The sequence below is a fragment of the Salmo trutta genome, chromosome 14 (assembly GCF_901001165.1).
Source record: "Salmo trutta chromosome 14, fSalTru1.1, whole genome shotgun sequence".
Taxonomy (NCBI): Eukaryota; Metazoa; Chordata; class Actinopteri; order Salmoniformes; family Salmonidae; genus Salmo; species Salmo trutta.
This window is the reverse complement of record NC_042970.1, coordinates 2,938,496-2,958,974: the sequence shown is the minus strand read 5'-3', so window position 1 is coordinate 2,958,974 and position 20,479 is coordinate 2,938,496. Positions and strand designations below refer to the sequence as shown.

Sequence of the window (20,479 nt, the reverse complement as noted above, 5' to 3'; positions counted from 1 at the left end):
TCAGCGGCAGGGACAGGGAGACTAGTCAGGATCGAGTGAAAGGTGAACGGAGCAAAGTACAGAGAGATCCTTGATGAAAACCTGCTCCAGAGCACTCAGGACCTCAGACTGGGGCGAAGGTTCACCTTCCAACAGGACAACGACCCTAAGCACACAGCCAAGACAACGCAGTAGTGGCTTCAGAACCAGTTTCTTTATGTCCTCAGACTTGAACCCGATCGAACATCTCTGTAGAGACCTGAAAATAGCTGTGCAGCAACGCTCCCCATCCAACCTGACAGAGCTTGAGAGGATCTGCAGAGCGGAATGGGAGAAACTGCCCAAATACAGGTGTGCCAAGCTTGTAGCGTCATACCCAAGAAGACTCGAGGCTGTATTCGCTGCCAAAGGTGCTTTCAACAAAGTACTGAGTAAAATGTCTGAATGCTTATGTAAATGTGATATTTAAAAAAAAAAAAATGTATATGCACTACCGTTCAAAAGTTTGGGGTTAATTAGAAATTAGAAAAAAAAGTGTCCATTAAAATAACATCAAATTGATCAGAAATACAGTGTAGACATTGTTAATGTTGTAAATGACTATTGTAGCTGGAAAAGGCAGTTTTTTATGGAATATCTACATAGGCGTACAGAGGCCCATTATCAGCAACCATCACTGCTGTGTTCCAATGGCACGTTGTGTTAGCTAAGTTTATGATTTTAAAAGGCTAATTGATCATTAGAAAACCCTTTTGCGATTATGTTAGCACAGCTGAAAACTGTTGTCCTGATTAAAGAAGCAATAAAACTGTCCTTCTTTAGACTAGTTAAGTATCTTGAGCATCAGCATTTGTGGGTTCGATTACAGGCTCAAAATGGCCAGAAACAACACTTTCTTCTGAAATTCATCAGTCTATTCTTGTTCTGAGAAATGAAGGCTATTCCATGCGAGAAATTTCCAAGAAACTGAAGATCTCGTACAACGCTGTGTACTACTCCCTTCACAGAACACTGCGAACTGGCTCTAACCAGAATAGAAAGAGGAGTGGGAGGCCCTGGTGCACAACTGAGCAAGAGGACAAGTACATCAGTGTCTAGTTTGAGAAACCGACACCTCACGAGTCCTCAACTGGCAGCTTCGTTAAATAGTACCCGCAAAACACCAGTCTCAACGTCAACAGTGAAGAGGCGACTCCGGGATGCTGGCCTTCTAGGCAGAGTTGTAAAGAAAAAGCCATATCTCAGACTGGCCAATAAAAATTTAAATTAAGATGGGCAAAAGAACACAGACAGAGGAACTCTGCCTAGAAGGCCAGCATCCCAGATTCGCCTCTTCACTGTTGACGTTGAGACTGGTGTTTTGCGGGTACTGTTTAATGAAGCTGCCAATTGTGTAGACATGGATTAAAAATACAATATAAATATAGGACAAAACACATCACAACAAGAGAGACCTAAGACAACAACATAGCAAGGCAGCAACACATGTCAACACAACATGGTAGCAGAACAAAACATGGTACAAACATTATTGGGCAGTCAACAGCACAAAGGTCAAGAAGGTAGAGACAACAATACATCACACAAAGCAGCCACAACTGTCAGTAAGAGTGTCCATGATTGAGTCTTTGAATGAAGAGATGGAGATAAAACTGTCCAGTTTGAGTGTTTGTTGCAGCTCCTTCCAGTCGCTAGCTGCAGCGAACTGAAAAGAGGAGTGAACCAGGGATGTGTGTGCTTTGGGGACCTTGAACAGAATGTGCCTGGCAGAACGGGTGTTGTATGTGGAGGATGAGGGCTGCAGTAGATATCTCCGATTGGGGGGTTGAGGGTGACGGAGCACAAATCAGGGTCACACGCTGGCTTACAACCTCCATCAGCAGCATATTTTCATTTACAATGGGCAAATGAATGTTTCTGCATTGTATCAAACTGAATAGTTTCAAACGAAAACTTATCGTATTAGAGAGCCCGTATATCGAATCGTCTTGAAAGCGAAATATGCTCATCCCTAGTGCCAATCGATGGTTGTGTGCCATGTCATCGACTGTGCAGTCAGGCACCAGATTGCTAATTTATATCATGTTGTTAGCTGATATGTTAAATTCCTATCCAGGCCCATCACCCTTAGGAAGGTTACCTATCTCCCTGTCTGTCCTTCCTTTACAGAGGTGAAGAGGACGGTGACCATCCTGAGTGGCATCATGAACTACCTTCACTTCAGGAAGCAGAGGCTGGATATGACTATGGGACACCAGGAGAGATTTGTAAGTCTGACTGAGACACATTATCCCCTCCTGCTCAGTTACCACTGAGACACATTATCCCCTCCTGCTCAGTTACCACTGAGACACATTATCCCCTACTGCTCAGTTACCACTGAGACACATTATCCCCTACTGCTCAGTTACCACAGACTCATTATCCCCTCCTGCTCAGTTACCACTGAGACACATTATCCCCTACTGCTCCGTTACCACTGAGACACATTATCCCCTACTGCTCTGTTACCACTGAGACACATTATCCCCTACTGCTCCGTTACCACTGAGACACATTATCCCCTACTGCTCTGTTACCACTGAGACACATTATCCCCTACTGCTCCGTTACCACTGAGACACATTATCCCCTACTGCTCCGTTACCACTGAGACACATTATCCCCTACTGCTCCGTTACCACTGAGACACATTATCCCCCTACTGCTCAGTTACCACTGAGACACATTATCCCCTACTGCTCAGTTACCACTGAGACGCATTATCCCCCTACTGCTCAGTTACCACTGAGACGCATTATCCCCTACTGCTCAGTTACCACTGAGACGCATTATCCCCTACTGCTCAGTTACCACTGAGACGCATTATCCCCTACTGCTCAGTTACCACTGAGACGCATTATCCCCTACTGCTCAGTTACCACTGAGACGCATTATCCCCTACTGCTCAGTTACCACTGAGACGCATTATCCCCTACTGCTCAGTTACCACTGAGACGCATTATCCCCTACTGCTCAGTTACCACTGAGACGCATTATCCCCTACTGCTCAGTTACCACTGAGACGCATTATCCCCTACTGCTCAGTTACCACTGAGACGCATTATCCCCTACTGCTCAGTTACCACTGAGACGCATTATCCCCTACTGCTCAGTTACCACTGAGACGCATTATCCCCTACTGCTCAGTTACCACTGAGACGCATTATCCCCTACTGCTCAGTTACCACTGAGACGCATTATCCCCTACTGCTCAGTTACCACTGAGACGCATTATCCCCTACTGCTCAGTTACCACTGAGACGCATTATCCCCTACTGCTCAGTTACCACAGACACATTATCCCCTACTGCTCAGTTACCACTGAGACGCATTATCCCCTACTGCTCAGTTACCACTGGGACGCATTATCCCCTACTGCTCAGTTACCACTGCAGAGCGCGTTGTCAGAGACGGGACGTTCTGTGCTGTGAGGGTAGGCTATATGGTGTAACAACAGAATGTTGGTTGGTTGCACTTAAAAGCATTGTACCAGACTAGCTGCATTGTGTTCTAAGACTGAACACTACTATGTGTTACATTGTGTGCTTCATTAGTATGGTACTGTAACAGTAGTCTGTACTTGGTGATTAGTATGGTACAGTACTGTGAAGGGTACAGTAGGGTAGTGTAGGGTAGGGTACGGTAGGGTACAGTATAGAGGTCGGCCGATTATGATTTTTCAACACCGATACCAATTTTGGAGGGCCAAGAAAAGCCGATACCGATTCATTGGCCTATTTATTTGTGTGTGTGTGTGTGTGTGTAATAATGACAATTACAACAATATTGAATTAACAATGAACACTTATTTTAACTTGATACATAAAGAAATATTTAAACATATTCAATTTGGTTTAAATAATGCAAAAACACAGTGTCGGAGAAGAAAGTAAAAGTGCAATATGTGCCATGTAAAAAAGCTAACGTTTAAGTTCCTTGCTCAGAACATGTGAAAGCTGGTGGTTCAATATTCCCAGTTAAGAAGTTTTAGGTTGTCGTTATTATTGCAATTATGACGCGACGACTATTTCTCTCTATACAATTTGTATTTAATATACGTTTGACTATTGGATGTTCTTATAGGCACTTTAGTATTGCCAGCCTAATCTTGGGAGTTCATAGGCTTGAAGTCATAAACAGGGCTGTGCTTCAAGCATTGCTAAGAGCTGCTGGCAAACGCAGTAAAGTGCTGTTTGAATGAACGCTCATAAGTCTGCTGCTGCCTACCACCGCTCAGTCAGACTGCTCTATCAAATATCAAATCATAGACTTAATTATAATAAACACACAGAAATATGAGCCTTAAGTCATTAATATGGTCAAATCCGGAAACTATCATTTCGAAAACAAAACGTTTATTCTTTCAGTGAAATAAGGAACCGTTATGCATTTTATCTAACGGGTGGCATCCCTAAGTCTAAATATTGCTGTTACATTGTACAACCTTCAATGTTATGTCATAATTATGTAAAATTCAGGCAAATTAATTACAGGCTTTGTTAGGAATAAATGGCCTTTCAACAGTTCGCAACAAGCCAGGCGGCCCAAACTGCTGCATATACCCTGACTCTGCTTGCACTGAACGCAAGAGATGTGACACGATGTCCCTCGTTAATATTGCCTGCTAACATGCATTTCTTTTAAAACCTCTTTGAGCGGAGATCCCGCTAGCGGGATCAAATTCGACAACATCCGGTGAAATCGGAGCGCGCCAAATACAAAACCGTAATATTACACATTCATGAAAATACAAGTGTCATACATGATTCTTTAGCTTAGAATCTTGGTAATCGAACTGCGTTGTCAGATTTCAAAAAGGCTTTACGGTGAAAGCATAGCATTCGATTGTCTGAGGACAGCGCCCCACAACAATATCCTTTTCAAACCAGCACAGGCGACACAAAATAGCGATTAAAATAAATCACTTACTTTTGAAGATCTTCCTCTGTTTGCAATCCCAAAGGTCCCAGCTACACAATAAATGGTCGTTTTGTTCGATAAAGTCCTTCTTTATATCCCAAAAACGCGGTTTAGTTGGCGCCATTGAATTCAATAGTCCAGTCCTTCAACATGCATACAAAGGATTCCAAAATGTTTGTCCAAACGAGTCAAACAATGTTTTTATTAAAACCTCTTACATCTAGGCGTTCCGCTAGCGGAACCCCTAGCCAACAGCCAATGGGATCGCATGGCGCGAAATACAAAACCTCTAAAATCCAATAATTTCAATTTTTCAAACATACGACTATTTTACACCATTTGAAAGATAAACCTCTCCTGAATCCAACCACGTCCGATTTCAAAAAGGCTTTACAGCGAAAGCAAAACATTAGATTATATTAGGAGAGTACATAGACCAAAATAACCACACAGCCATTTTCCAAGCAAGCATATATGTCAATAAAACCCAAACCACAGCTAAATGCAGCACTAACCTTTGGTCTTCATCAGATGACACTCCTAGGACATTATGTTATACAATACATGTATGTTTTGTTCAATCAAGTTCATATTTATATCCAAAAACAGCTTTTTACATTGGCGCGTGATGTTCAGAAAATGTATTCCCACCAAAAACTTCCGGTGAATTTACAAAAATACTCATCAAAAATACTCAAATACTCATCACGTTGACAAAATACATAACAATTATTTTAAGAATTATAGATACAGAACTCCTTTATGAATTCGCTATGTCAGATTTTAAAATAGCTTTTCGGCAAAAGCACATTTTGCAATATTCTGAGTACATAGCTCGCCATCACGGCGAGCTATTCAGACACCCGCCAAGTTCGGGGCAACAAACTCAGATTTACTATAAGAAATATTGTATTACCTTTGCTGATCTTCGTCAGAATGCACTCCCAGGACTGCTACTTCCACAAGAAATGTTGTTTTTGTTCGAAATAATCCATAGTTATGTCCAAATACCTCAGTTTTGTTCGTGCGTTCAGGTCACTATCCAAAGGGTAACGCGCGGGCGCATTTCGAGACACAAAAAGTCAAAATGTTCCATTACTGTACTTAGAAGCATGTCAAACGCTGTTTAAAATCAATTTTTATGGTATTTCTAATGTAAAATTGCGATAATATTCCAACCGGACAATAGTGTATTCATTCAAGGAGGAAAATAAAAAACAGCGTGCTCGCGGGAACACGCATATCCAATCTCTTTGTCCTCAGGCAGACCACTCAGTAACTGAGCTCCTATACTCTGCCCAGAGACAGGAGAAGGTTCAATCCACTTTCTGAAGGCTTTAGACAGCCAATGGAAGCCTTAGAAAGTGCAACGTAACAGCACAGATACTGTAGTTTCGAAAGGGACTAGAAAGAACTACATTTCTCAGATCCTACACTTCCTGGTTGACTTTTTCTCAGGTTTTGGCCTGCCATATGAGTTCTGTTACACTCACAGACACCATTCAAACAATTTTTAAAACTTCAGAGTGTTTTCTACATTTACATTTACGTCATTTAGCAGACGCTCTTATCCAGAGCAACTTACAAATTTAATATGCATATTCTCGTTTCTGGGAAAGAGTAGTAACCAGTTTAAATCGGGTACGTTTTTTCATCCGGCCGTGAAAATACTGCCCCCTATCCATATCAGGTTAATCCTCATGTTGTCTAATATCTAAATGAATTACAGTATTTCAGACGGAGATTACTATGTTCAATAGCAAAGGAAAAGAACGAAGAGCGTGCCCACGTTTACGTGCGCAAAAAGACTTGGAACGACTACAAATACTTTTTCATTTAAAAAAAAAACACGCCTAAAACCTTGTATAAAGACTGTCGACATCTGCAGTTACTATGGCTTCCAGTAATCTGGGAGGCGGAAATTAGATCTTTCAAAAGCATTGCATTGGAAGTCATTCTGAGCTCCCCCCCAAGAAATTCCGGATCGATTGTCCTCGGGTTTTCGCCTGCCATATCAGTATTGTTATACTCACAGACATTATTTTAACAGTTTTAGAAACTTCAGAGTGTTTTCTATCCAATTATATGCATATCCTAGCTTCTGGGCCTGAGCAACAGGCAGTTTACTTTGGGCATGTCAGACAGGCGGAAATTCAGGAAACTAGCCTTACTCGCAGAGAGGTTAACTACATATGCAGGTTAAAAAATATATACTTCCGTGTATTGATTTTAAGGAAGGCGTTGATGTTTATGGTTAGGTACATTTGTGCAACGATTGTGCTTTTGTTAAATCATCACTCGTTTGGCGAAGTTGAAGTAGGCTGTGATTTGATGATAAATTAACAGGCACCGCATTGATTATATGCAATGCAGAACAAGTTAGTAAACTACACATGGTTGATATTACTAGGTTAACTAGTGATTATGTGAAGATTTATTGTTTTTAAGTTAAGTTTAATGCTAGCTAGCAACTTACCTTGGCTCCTTGCAGCCACAAGGTCCTTTTGACGCTGCACTCGCATAACAGGTGGTCAGCCTGCCACGCAGTTCCCTCGCGGATTGCAACGTAATCGGCCATAATCGGCATCCAAAAAGTCTGATTACCAATTGTTATGAAATCTAGAAATCAGCCCTAAATAATCGGCTGACCTCTAGTACGGTAGTATATGGTAGGGTACTGTGAAGGGTACGGTAGGGTACTGTGAAGGGTACGGTAGGGTACTGTGAAGGGTACGGTAGGGTACTGTGAAGGGTACGGTAGGGTAGTGTGAAGGGTACGGTAGGGTAGTGTGAAGGGTACGGTAGGGTACTGTGAAGGGTAGGGTAGGGTGGTGTGAAGGGTAGGGTACGGTAGCATAGTGTGAAGGGTACGGTAGGGTACTGTGAAGGGTACGGTAGGGTACTGTGAAGGGTATGGTAGGGTACTGTGAAGGGTAGGGTACTGTGAAGGGTAGGGTAGGGTACTGTGAAGGGTACGGTAGTGTACTGTGAAGGGTACGGTAGGGTACTGTGAAGGGTACGGTAGGGTAGTGTAGGGTAGTGTATGGTAGAGTACTGTGAAGGGCAGGGTACGGTACTGTGAAGGGTAGGGTAGGGTACTGTGAAGGGTACGGTAGGGTACTGTGAAGGGTACGGTAGGGTAATGTGAAGGGTACGGTAGAGTTCTGTAGGGTAGTGTATGGTAGAGTAGTTTGAAGGGCAGGGTACGGTAGTGTGTAGGGTACGGTAGTGTAGGGTACGGTAGTATGAAGGGTACAGTAGTGTACAGTACGGTAACAGTAGTCTGTTCTCGTTGTTTCAGAGAGAAGACATGGACAAGCTTCAGGCTTACTCACGAGGAACTAAAGAAGCTCAGAAGAAAATGGACAAGCTGACGTAAGTGTTGAACGAGTGAAGGAGATGCCACAAGACTTTTCAGATGCAGCCCTGGAAGATAAAACGATCTGTTATACAGAGAGTCCTGACCTCTCACTCCTCTCCTCTCCTCTCTTCAGTACCATCCCCCCAGAGCAGCAGGCTGAAGCGAGGGAATTGGACTCTGCTCTCTCTGACCTGCAGACCAACACCATGCACCAATACCAGGAAGTGGTAGGTACTGTACAGTACTCCACCAGGTCATATTCATTAGGTACCATATGGAACAAAAGACAAACGGGGAGGGACTATGTGGACTTGTTCATGAAGAAACTTGTATGTTTTGTTTCAGAATGCTATCAATGAGAATATTGCAGAGTGGAAAACTGAGATGGCAGAGAAGTCCCAAAAATTGGTATGTTATGATCAAGCTGAAGAATGCTTTGAAATGTTAAAATGATAATCCTACGACTAAAATGTGTGTCTGTCAGACCCAGTTGAAGGTTGATGTGGCCACTCTAAAGGAGAACATTGGTAAGCTGAAGTCTCAGATCGTTGAGTCTCCTGAAGAGATGAAGATTCAGATGGAGAAGATGAAGGAAAACGTGAAGAACATCAAGCTGGCCATCGAGACGGCAGACGAGCGTCTGGTTGGGCTGCAGAGTGATGTCCAGGGTGTGACTCAAAGCGAGGCTGACATCCAGCTGATATTTAAACTACTGCAGGACCTCCAGAGCTCCATGAACAAGACCCAACAGCACCAGGAAGAGGTTAGTACTGTTGTTGTTAGACCCAACAGCACCAGGTAGAGGTTAGTACTGTTGTTGTTAGACCCAACAGCTCCAGTACTACTGTGGTGCTGTCCTACTGTGGTGCTGTCCTACTGTGTTGCCGGGCTACAGGGTGCTGTGCTACTGTGTTGCTGTCCCACTGGGTGCTGTCCTACTGGGGTGCTGTCCCACTGGGTGCTGTCCTACTGTGGTGCTGTCCTACTGTGGTGCTGTCCTACTGTGGTGCTGTCCTACTGTGGTGCTGTCCTACTGGGTGCTGTCCTGCTGTGGTGCTGTCCTACTGTGTTACTGTGGTGCTGTCCTACTGTGTTATTGTGGTGCTGTCCTACTGTGTTATTGTGTTGCTGTCCTACTGTGTTACTGTGTTGCTGTCCTACTGTGTTTCTGTCCTACTGTGTTGCTGTGTTACTGTGTTGCTGTTCTACTGTGTTGCTGTTCTACTGTGGTGCTGTCCTACTGTGGTGCTGTCCTACTGTGGTGCTGTCCTACTGTGGTGCTGTCCTACTGTGTTGCTGACCTACTGTTTTGCTGTCCTACTGTGGTGCTGTCCTACTGTGTTGCTGACCTGCTGTCCTACTGTGGTGCTGTCCTACTGTGGTGCTGTCCTACTGTGTTGCTGACCTGCTGTCCTACTGTGTTGCTGTCCTACTGTGGTGCTGTCCTACTGGGTGCTGACCTACTGTGTTATTGAACTTGGACCTCAAATGTAATGCTTTTGCCGTCTGAGGTGCAATAGGCTAAGGTGTGTGTGTGTGTGTGTGTGTGTGTGTGTGTGTGTGTGTGTGTGTGTGTGTGTGTGTAGGCCCAGGCTCTGGTGTGTGTGTATGAGGCACAGCAGAAGGAACTGAAGAATCATGGTGTGGAGGAGGGCCAGCTGAAGAGATCTTTAGGGATGAAGATGGACAAGGAGTCCAAACAACATATACGACGACAGAAGAAGAAGGAGATTAAGGATCAACACATTGAGGATGTACTGGGGTAGGAGGGGGAGTGGGAGTAGGGGAGGGGTAAGAGAGGAGTAGGAGGGGGTAGGAGAGGAGAGGGGTAAGGGCGGGGTAGGGGTTAGGAGAGGAGTAGGAGGGGGTAGGGGAGGGGTAGGAGAGGGGAGGTGAGGGGTAGGGGGAGGAGTAGGAGGGGTGGAGTGGTAAGGGATAGGAGGGGGTAGGAGAGGGGAGGTGAGGGGTAGGGGGAGGAGAGGGGAGGTGAGGGGTAGGGGGAGGAGAGGGGGAAGGGAGAGGAGTAGGAGAGGGGTAGGGGAGTGGGAGGGGAGGAGTAGGAGGGAGGTAGGAGAGTAGAGGGGTAGGGGATAGGAGAGGAGTAGGGAGGGGTAGGAGCGGAGGGGAGAGGGGGAGGGGTAGGGGAGGAGTAGGAGAGGGGGAGGGGTAGGAGAGGAGTAGGAGGGGGTAGGAGTAGCAGAGGAGTAGGAGAGGGGGAGGGGTAGGAGAGGAGTAGGGGAGGGGTAGGAGAGGAGTAGGAGGGGGTAGGAGTAGCAGAGGAGTAGGAGAGGGGGAGGGGTAGGAGAGGAGTAGGGGAGGGGTAGGAGGGGGTAGGAGAGGGGGAGGAGGAGGGAAGGAGCGTGGAGAGGAGTAGGGGAGGGAGAGGGGAGGAATATGCTTAAATGAAATATGTGTGTGTCTCTCCAGTCAGTGTGACCATGTTCACCAGAAGAGGGAGCAGATAGCAGACCAGATCCAGGAGAGAGACAGAGAGACTCAACACCTCCGCAGTCAGATCACCAACCTGAGGGACACCTGCAGTCAGGAGACTGAGAAAGCTCAGGTACTATACATCTACACACCTGACTTATATAATATCTATAGTGTGAGGTGTGTAGTTATACAGTATAATATATAGTTATACAGTATAATATATAGTTATACAGTATAATATATAGTGAGGTGTGTAGTTATACAGTATAATATATAATGAGGTGTGTAGTTATACAGTATAATATATAGTGAGGTGTGTAGTTGTACAGTATAATATATAATGAGGTGTGTAGTTGTACAGTATAATATATAGTGAGGTGTGTAGTTGTACAGTATAATATATAGTGAGGTGTGTAGTTGTACAGTATAATATATAGTGAGGTGTGTAGTTGTACAGTATAATATATAGTGAGGTGTGTAGTTGTACAGTATAATATATAGTGAGGTGTGTAGTTGTACAGTATAATATATAGTGAGGTGTGTAGTTGTACAGTATAATCTATAGTTATACAGTATAATATATAGTGAGGTGTGTAGTTGTACAGTATAATCTATAGTGAGGTGTGTAGTTATACAGTATAATATATAGTGAGGTGTGTAGTTATACAGTATAATATATAGTTATACAGTATAATATATAATGAGGTGTGTAGTTATACAGTATAATATATAGTTATACAGTATAATATATAGTGAGGTGTGTAGTTGTACAGTATAATATGTAGTGAGGTGTGTAGTTATACAGTATAATATATAGTTATACAGTATAATATAGTGAGGTGTGTAGTTATACAGTATAATATATAGTTATACAGTATAATATATGAGGTGTGTAGTTATACAGTATAATATATAGTTATACAGTATAATATATAATGAGGTGTGTAGTTATACAGTATAATATATAGTTATACAGTATAATATATAGTGAGGTGTGTAGTTGTACAGTATAATATGTAGTGAGGTGTGTAGTTATACAGTATAATATATAGTTATACAGTATAATATAGTGAGGTGTGTAGTTATACAGTATAATATATAGTTATACAGTATAATATATAATGAGGTGTGTAGTTATACAGTATAATATATAGTTATACAGTATAATATATAGTGAGGTGTGTAGTTGTACAGTATAATATATAGTGAGGTGTGTAGTTATACAGTATAATATATAGTGAGGTGTGTAGTTATACAGTATAATATATAGTGAGGTGTGTAGTTATACAGTATATATAGTGAGGTGTGTAGTTGTACAGTATAATATATAGTGAGGTGTGTAGTTATACAGTATAATATATAGTTATACAGTATATATAGTGAGGTGTGTAGTTATACAGTATATATAGTGAGGTGTGTAGTTATACAGTATATATAGTGAGGTGTGTAGTTGTACAGTATAATATATAGTGAGGTGTGTAGTTGTACAGTATAATATATAGTGAGATGTGTAGTTATACAGTATAATATATAGTGAGGTGTGTAGTTATACAGTATAATATATAGTTATACAGTGTATATATAGTGAGGTGTGTAGTTATACAGTATATATAGTGAGGTGTGTAGTTATACAGTATATATAGTGAGGTGTGTAGTTATACAGTATATATAGTGAGGTGTGTAGTTGTACAGTATAATATATAGTGAGGTGTGTAGTATACAGTATATCTATAGTGAGGTGTGTAGTTATACAGTATATATAGTGAGGTGTGTAGTTATACAGTATATATAGAGGTGTGTAGTTATACAGTATAATATACAGTGAGGTGTGTAGTTATACAGTATAATATATAGTGAGGTGTGTAGTTGTACAGTATAATATATAGTGAGGTGTGTAGTTATACAGTATAATATATATAGTGAGGTGTGTAGTTATACAGTATAATATATAGTTATACAGTATAATATATAGTGAGGTGTGTAGTTATACAGTATAATATATAGTGAGGTGTGTAGTTATACAGTATAATATAGTGGTGTGTAGTTATACAGTATATCTATAGTGAGGTGTGTAGTTATACAGTATATCTATAGTGAGGTGTGTAGTTATACAGTATATCTATAGTGAGGTGTGTAGTATACAGTATATCTATAGTGAGGTGTGTAGTATACAGTATATCTATAGTGAGGTGTGTAGTATACAGTATATATAGTGAGGTGTGTAGTTATACAGTATATATAGAGGTGTGTAGTTATACAGTATAATATACAGTGAGGTGTGTAGTTATACAGTATAATATATAGTGAGGTGTGTAGTTGTACAGTATAATATATAGTGAGGTGTGTAGTTATACAGTATAATATATATAGTGAGGTGTGTAGTTATACAGTATAATATATAGTTATACAGTATAATATATAGTGAGGTGTGTAGTTATACAGTATAATATATAGTGAGGTGTGTAGTTATACAGTATAATATAGTGGTGTGTAGTTATACAGTATATCTATAGTGAGGTGTGTAGTTATACAGTATATCTATAGTGAGGTGTGTAGTTATACAGTATAATATATATATTGTGTAATATATAGTGTATCTACACACCTTAGGTTGCCATGTCTGAATATGTACACATTGTGCAGCACAATTTGAAGTGCAAGTACACTGGTGTCAATATCAACCTTGACACTGAACCAATCACCTTCTCATATTTCTCTATATTTCCACCAGGACCTGTTTGATCGTCTGCTGGCAGCTCTGGATCATTTCCATAAACGCATACAGAACCACGTCGTCGAGGGCAACGACGACATCGTCAAGATGACTGCTAACTTCTAACCCAGTGTTGTTGACTCCTCTCCATCCCTGTCATTAGTTCTGCTAACTTCTAACCCAGTGTTGTTGTCTCCTCTCCATCATTAGTTTAGTTCTGCTAACTTCTAACCCAGTGTTGTTGTCTCCTCTCCATCATTAGTTTAGTTCTGCTAACTTCTAACCCAGTGTTGTTGTCTCCTCTCCATCATTAGTTTAGTTCTGCTAACTTCTAACCCAGTGTTGTTGTCTCCTCTCCATCATTAGTTTAGTTCTGCTAACTTCTAACCCAGTGTTGTCTCCTCTCCATCATTAGTTTAGTTCTGCTAACTTCTAACCCAGTGTTGTTGTCTCCTCTCCATCATTATAGTTCTGCTAACTTCTAACCCAGTGTTGTTGTCTCCTCTCCATCCCTGTCATTAGTTCTGCTAACTTCTAACCCAGTGTTGTTGTCTCCTCTCCATCATTAGTTTAGTTCTGCTAACTTCTAACCCAGTGTTGTTGTCTCCTCTCCATCATTATAGTTCTGCTAACTTCTAACCCAGTGTTGTCTCCTCTCCATCATTAGTTTAGTTCTGCTAACTTCTAACCCAGTGTTGTTGTCTCCTCTCCATCCCTGTCATTAGTTCTGCTAACTTCTAACCCAGTGTTGTTGTCTCCTCTCCATCATTATAGTTCTGCTAACTTCTAACCCAGTGTTGTTGTCTCCTCTCCATCATTATAGTTCTGCTAACTTCTAACCCAGTGTTGTTGTCTCCTCTCCATCCCTGTCATTAGTTCTGCTAACTTCTAACCCAGTGTTGTCTCCTCTCCATCATTAGTTTAGTTCTGTTAACTTCTAACCCAGTGTTGTTGTCTCCTCTCCATCATTAGTTTAGTTCTGTTAACTTCTAACCCAGTGTTGTTGTCTCCTCTCCATCCCTGTCATTAGTTCTGCTAACTTCTAACCCAGTGTTGTTGTCTCCTCTCCATCCCTGTCATTAGTTCTGCTAACTTCTAACCCAGTGTTGTCTCCTCTCCATCATTAGTTTAGTTCTGTTAACTTCTAACCCAGTGTTGTTGTCTCCTCTCCATCATTAGTTTAGTTCTGTTAACTTCTAACCCAGTGTTGTTGACTCCTCTCCATCCCTGTCATTAGTTCTGCTAACTTCTAACCCAGTGTTGTTGACTCCTCCATGTCCTATTTTGATAACATGCACCTTTTATTTGTGAATAAAAATCTCTCTCCTCACTCTGCGGTGTCACCATCTGTTAATGTGAACACTTTTCAATCTTGTATATTAGACAAAACATTTGAAAAGCATGAATATATAATTAGATGGTGCTGGAGGAGATGGCTGCTGTTTTACGGTCTCCAAACCAATTGTGGTACCCTGTCAGGTCCCAGAGCAGCAAAATAGGACTACTTAACCTTACATCACAAGGCAGTCATAGACAATGAACTGATCATAATCTTGATATGAATTTACTGTGTTAAATGAGGCCTCTCCTCCTGGTTACACTAGTGACCATATCCCCTGAGCATCCCAGTGGAGGTGTTGCTAACATTTATGACAGCACATTTCAATAACAAACATTAAGACTGGATTTTTTTTGTTATTCTTTCTCTCACTGTTCAAATAAACCTACCATTAAACATGCTGAACAATCGACCAATGAAATACTTCCTCAGAAAGCCTGGCCTCACCTTAAATGTAGGGCCAGGCGGCGTCAGAGGCCTTAAAAATTGCCAAAGACTCCAGCCAGACTGTTCTCTCTGCTACCGCACGGCAAGCGGTACCGGAGCGCCAAGTCTAGGTCCGAAAGGCTTAACAGCTTTGTTGAAGAGAGCACGTTGTTCGCCCTGGGACCGTTTCTGGACCAGTCTGAACTGGGACGACAACACCATCATTCTACAACAAGCACCACGTCCTGTACGTTACCTCACAACCTTTAACAGACTAACATTATGTTCACAAGATAATCATAACCGTAAAGAGACAAAGATGATTAGAAACAGGGGAAATAGGGTCTGTAGCTGATGGCTATAGGAGCCGTCTCCTCAGGTCTATAAAACATAAGTGTGATGGGAGTTCCTGAAGCAGAGGTCCTTTCAGGACTAGAGGTTGGCTCCGCCCCTAACAGAAGAGGAGAGGCGTGTCCATATCTACCAGAAACCCACCACCCCCTATGACATCAGACAGTCAGCCGGCCAATGACAGCCGGCCAGGGATGTCACCTTGCACCGACACTTCAGGGAACCATTTGGGACGAGCCATCAGACTGAAACCACACTATGAATACAAGAAAGCATTTTGGATGAAAAAAAATCAACACTTTAATTGAAAGGCCAGTAACCTACAACCACTGTTCACTTCAACCGAAGTTCCATCAGTAAAACAAGGTCATTATAGTCAATCGTAGTTATAAATGATATACAGAATTAAATGAACATCATAAAGAGTTGCTTCAGAACTGAGGAGATAGTTATTGCTCGTTCACAATACAGAGTAGAGGCATGTAGCCATGGATGGAACTTTAGGGTCACAGGCCCTCGAGGTCCGGCTCTAGTGGTCCCCTTAATGCCTTTACAGTGGCCTACTTTTAGGTTGCTACATATGGCTCTGGCCCAAAGTAGTGCACTGCATAGGGAATAGGACACCATGTCTCCTCCAGTCACAGAGTTCTGTTATTCTGTTCCGGTTCTAGAAGGTTCTGTCCAGAGGATGGGAACAGACATAGGCTCTCTTCTCCAGGACCTCCCTGGCGATCTTCTTAATGTTCTCATCTTGGTTCTCAGGTGAGTCTGGAACAAAAATAACATTCATTAGCCTACACACACACACACACTACCTTCATTACACACACACACACACACACACACACACACACTAGCCTATAGCTATTGATCTGATAAAACAATATAGAGTGGTTCTCTCTGAGGACGTTGTGTAACCGATTCTCTCTCTGAGGACGTTGTGTAACCGATTCTCTCTCTCTGAGGACGTTGTGTAACCGATTCTCTCTCTGAGGACGTTGTGTAACCGATTCTCTCTCTCTGAGGACGTTGTGTAACCGATTCTCTCTCTCTGAGGACGTTGTGTAACCGATTCTCTCTCTCTGAGGACGTTGTGTAACAGATTCTCTCTCTCTGAGGACGTTGTGTAACCGATTCTCTCTCTCTGAGGACGTTGTGTAACCGATTCTCTCTCTCTGAGGACGTTGTGTAACAGATTCTCTCTCTCTGAGGACGTTGTGTAACCGATTCTCTCTCTCTGAGGACGTTGTGTAACCGATTCTCTCTCTCTGAGGACGTTGTGTAACCGATTCTCTCTCTGAGGACGTTGTGTAACCGATTCTCTCTCTCTGAGGACGTTGTGTAACCGATTCTCTCTCTGAGGACGTTGTGTAACCGATTCTCTCTCTCTGAGGACGTTGTGTAACTGAAACAAAACATATGACTGTTCACTAATTATAATAGCTGCTACAATTATATGTTGATCACACGTGATGCTGTGGGTGGCTGGCTGACTGGCTGTGCATTGAGGTCACCGAGCCGAAAAGGTAAAAAACCTTCCAATGAGCCCTTGAGCAAGGCACTTGACTCTGGAGCCATTAGGGTCACTGTTGGAGGTGTCAGGGATAGTTGGGATATGCAGAAATACACATTTCCAATATACACATGCGTGAACTAGGATAAATGTAAGCACCCCACAATGAGACCTCATCAAAAGTAGTGCACTATAAAAGGAATAGGGTGCCAACTCTGTCCTACTCACTCTTCTGTAGCTGCGTTATCCAGTAGTTGTTCTTGAAGAAGGCGTCGGTGCAGAACGTGTTGGCCAGAAGCACCTAGAACAACAGAAGCTCTCACTTAGTTCATCACACCACAGAATATGAGGAAGGCAAACAATTAAACCAAAACTAAATGGAATGGGAGAAATCATACTACGCTGTCGGTTAGTGGAGCAACCAGTAAGCTTCAAGACGTATGAATAATAAAACAAAATATTACCATGTTAGATCCTACTGTATGTTTTATTTTATCCTTTATTGAACCAGGCAAATCAGTTAAGAACAAATTCTTATTTACAATGACGCCCTACCCCAGCGACGCCGCCCTACCCCAGCGACGCCGCCCTACCCCAGCGACGCCGCCATATGGGACTCCCAATCACGGCCGGATGATTCAGCCTGGATGTGTTGGATTAAGGCTTACTGACACTGTATACTTCCTGATACAGCGGTAATATTAATACTGTAAACTTCCTGATACAGCGGTAATATTGATACTTTATAAATACTGACACTGTATACTTCCTGATACAGCGGTAATATTGATACTTTATAAATACTGACACTGTATACTTCCTGATACAGCGGTAATATTGATACTTTATAAATACTGACACTGTATACTTCCTGATACAGCGGTAATATTGATACTTTATAAATACTGACACTGTATACTTCCTGATACAGCAGTAATATTGATACTTTAAGGTATATCTCACTGGTCATCCCCAAAGCCAACACCTCTTTGGCCGCCTTTCCTTCCAGTTCTCTGCTGCCAATGACTGGAACGAATTGCACATTTTATTTTATTTTTTTTAAATCGCTGAAGCTGGAGACTTATATTTCCCTCATTTCCCTCACCAACTTTAAACATCAGCTACCTGAGCAGCTAACCGATCGCTGCAGCTGTACATAGTCCATCTGTAAATAGCCCATCCAATCTACCTACCTCATCCCCATACTGTTTTTATTTACTTTCTGCTCTTTTGCACACCAGTATCACTACTTACACACCATCATCTGCACATCTATCACTCCAGTGTTAATCTGCTAAATTGTAATTCTTCGCTACTATGGCCTATTTATTGCCTTACCTCCTCATGCCATTTGCACACACTGTATATAGACAATTTTTTTTCTATTGTATTATTGACTGTACACTTGTTTATTCCATGTGTAACTCTGTGTTGTTGTTTGTGTCGCACTGCTTTGCTTTATCTTGGCCAGGTCGCAGTTGTAAATGAGAACTTGTTCTCAACTAGCCTACCTGGTTAAATAAAGGGTTAGGGTTATATATATAATATATAAATACCTGGTTAAATAAAGGGTTATATATATATAATATATAAATACCTGGTTAAATAAAGGGTTATATATATAATATATAAATACCTGGTTAAATAAAGGGTTATATATATAATATATAAATACCTGGTTAAATAAAGGGTTATATATATAATATATAAATACCTGGTTAAATAAAGGGTTATATATATAATATATAAATACCTGGTTAAATAAAGGGTTATATATATAATATATAAATACCTGGTTAAATAAAGGGTCAGGGTTATATATATATAATATAAATACCTGGTTAAATAAAGGGTTATATATATAATATATAAATACCTGGTTAAATAAAGGGTTATATATATAATATATAAATACCTGGTTAAATAAAGGGTTAGGGTTATATATATAATGTATAAATACCTGGTTAAATAAAGGGTTATATATATATAATATATAAATACCTGGTTAAATAAAGGGTTATATATATATAAATACCTGGTTAAATAAAGGGTTATATATATAATATATAAATACCTGGTTAAATAAAGGGTTATATATATATAATATATAAATACCTGGTTAAATAAAGGGTTATATTTATAATATATAAATACCTGGTTAAATAAAGGGTTATATATATAATATATAAATACCTGGTTAAATAAAGGGTTATATATATATATAATATATAAATACCTGGTTAAATAAAGGGTTATATATATATATATATATATAAATACCTGGTTAAATAAAGGGTTATATATATAATATATAAATACCTGGATAAATAAAGGGTTATATATATATATATAATATATAAATACCTGGTTAAATAAAGGGTTAGGGTTATATATATAAATACCTGGTTAAATAAAGGGTTATATATATAATATATAAATACCTGGTTAAATAAAGGGTTATATATATATAATATATAAATACCTGGTTAAATAAAGGGTTATATATATAATATATAAATACCTGGTTAAATAAAGGGTTAGGGTTATATATATAATATATAAATACCTGGTTAAATAAAGGGTTATATTTATAATATATAAATACCTGGTTAAATAAAGGGTTACATATATATAATATATAAATACCTGGTTAAATAAAGGGTTATATATATATATATATATATATATAAATACCTGGTTAAATAAAGGGTTATATATATATATAAATACCTGGTTAAATAAAGGGTTATATATATATATAATATATAAATACCTGGTTAAATAAAGGGTTATATTTATAATATATAAATACCTGGTTAAATAAAGGGTTATATATATAATATATAAATACCTGGTTAAATAAAGGGTTAGGGTTATATATATAATATATAAATACCTGGTTAAATAAAGGGTTATATATATAAATACCTGGTTAAATAAAGGGTTATATATATAATATATAAATACCTGGTTAAATAAAGGGTTATATTTATAATATATAAATACCTGGTTAAATAAAGGGTTATATATATAATATATAAATACCTGGTTAAATAAAGGGTTAGGGTTATATATATAATATATAAATACCTGGTTAAATAAAGGGTTATATATATAATATATAAATACCTGGTTAAATAAAGGGTTATATATATAATATATAAATACCTGGTTAAATAAAGGGTTATATTTATAATATATAAATACCTGGTTAAATAAAGGGTTACATATATATAATATATAAATACCTGGTTAAATAAAGGGTTATATATATATATAAATACCTGGTTAAATAAAGGGTTATATATATATATATAAATACCTGGTTAAATAAAGGGTTATATATATAATATATAAATACCTGGTTAAATAAAGGGTTATATTTATAATATATAAATACCT

The 20,479-nt window shown here is 40.0% G+C and overlaps 2 protein-coding genes across 5 annotated transcripts in view; one reads left to right on the top strand and one right to left on the bottom strand.

The window, feature by feature from the left end:
* nuf2 (UF2 component of NDC80 kinetochore complex) overlaps positions 1-14,778 on the top strand; it is a 33,300-nt gene extending 18,522 nt beyond the window's left edge. For 3 of the 4 annotated variants that reach the window (XM_029774214.1, XM_029774212.1, XM_029774213.1), the window contains exons 6-13: positions 2,149-2,246; positions 8,243-8,316; positions 8,436-8,529; positions 8,648-8,710; positions 8,787-9,065; positions 9,889-10,064; positions 10,730-10,865; positions 13,467-14,778. In XM_029774214.1, the coding sequence (XP_029630074.1) occupies positions 2,149-2,246; positions 8,243-8,316; positions 8,436-8,529; positions 8,648-8,710; positions 8,787-9,065; positions 9,889-10,064; positions 10,730-10,865; positions 13,467-13,574 (1,028 nt within the window). In that variant the 3' untranslated portion in view covers positions 13,575-14,778. The remainder of the gene's footprint in view (positions 1-2,148; positions 2,247-8,242; positions 8,317-8,435; positions 8,530-8,647; positions 8,711-8,786; positions 9,066-9,888; positions 10,065-10,729; positions 10,866-13,466) is intronic. The other variant, XM_029774215.1, reaches the window with a different exon arrangement.
* Positions 14,779-15,839: 1,061 nt separating this feature from the next.
* The window catches only part of acad9 (acyl-CoA dehydrogenase family, member 9), a 48,445-nt gene continuing 43,805 nt past the window's right edge, over positions 15,840-20,479 (bottom strand). Inside the window, exons 16-17 of the mRNA XM_029774211.1 lie at positions 17,306-17,378; positions 15,840-16,332 (exon numbers count right to left, since the gene is read on the bottom strand). Of these exons, the coding sequence (XP_029630071.1) occupies positions 16,232-16,332; positions 17,306-17,378 (174 nt within the window). The 3' untranslated portion in view covers positions 15,840-16,231. The remainder of the gene's footprint in view (positions 16,333-17,305; positions 17,379-20,479) is intronic.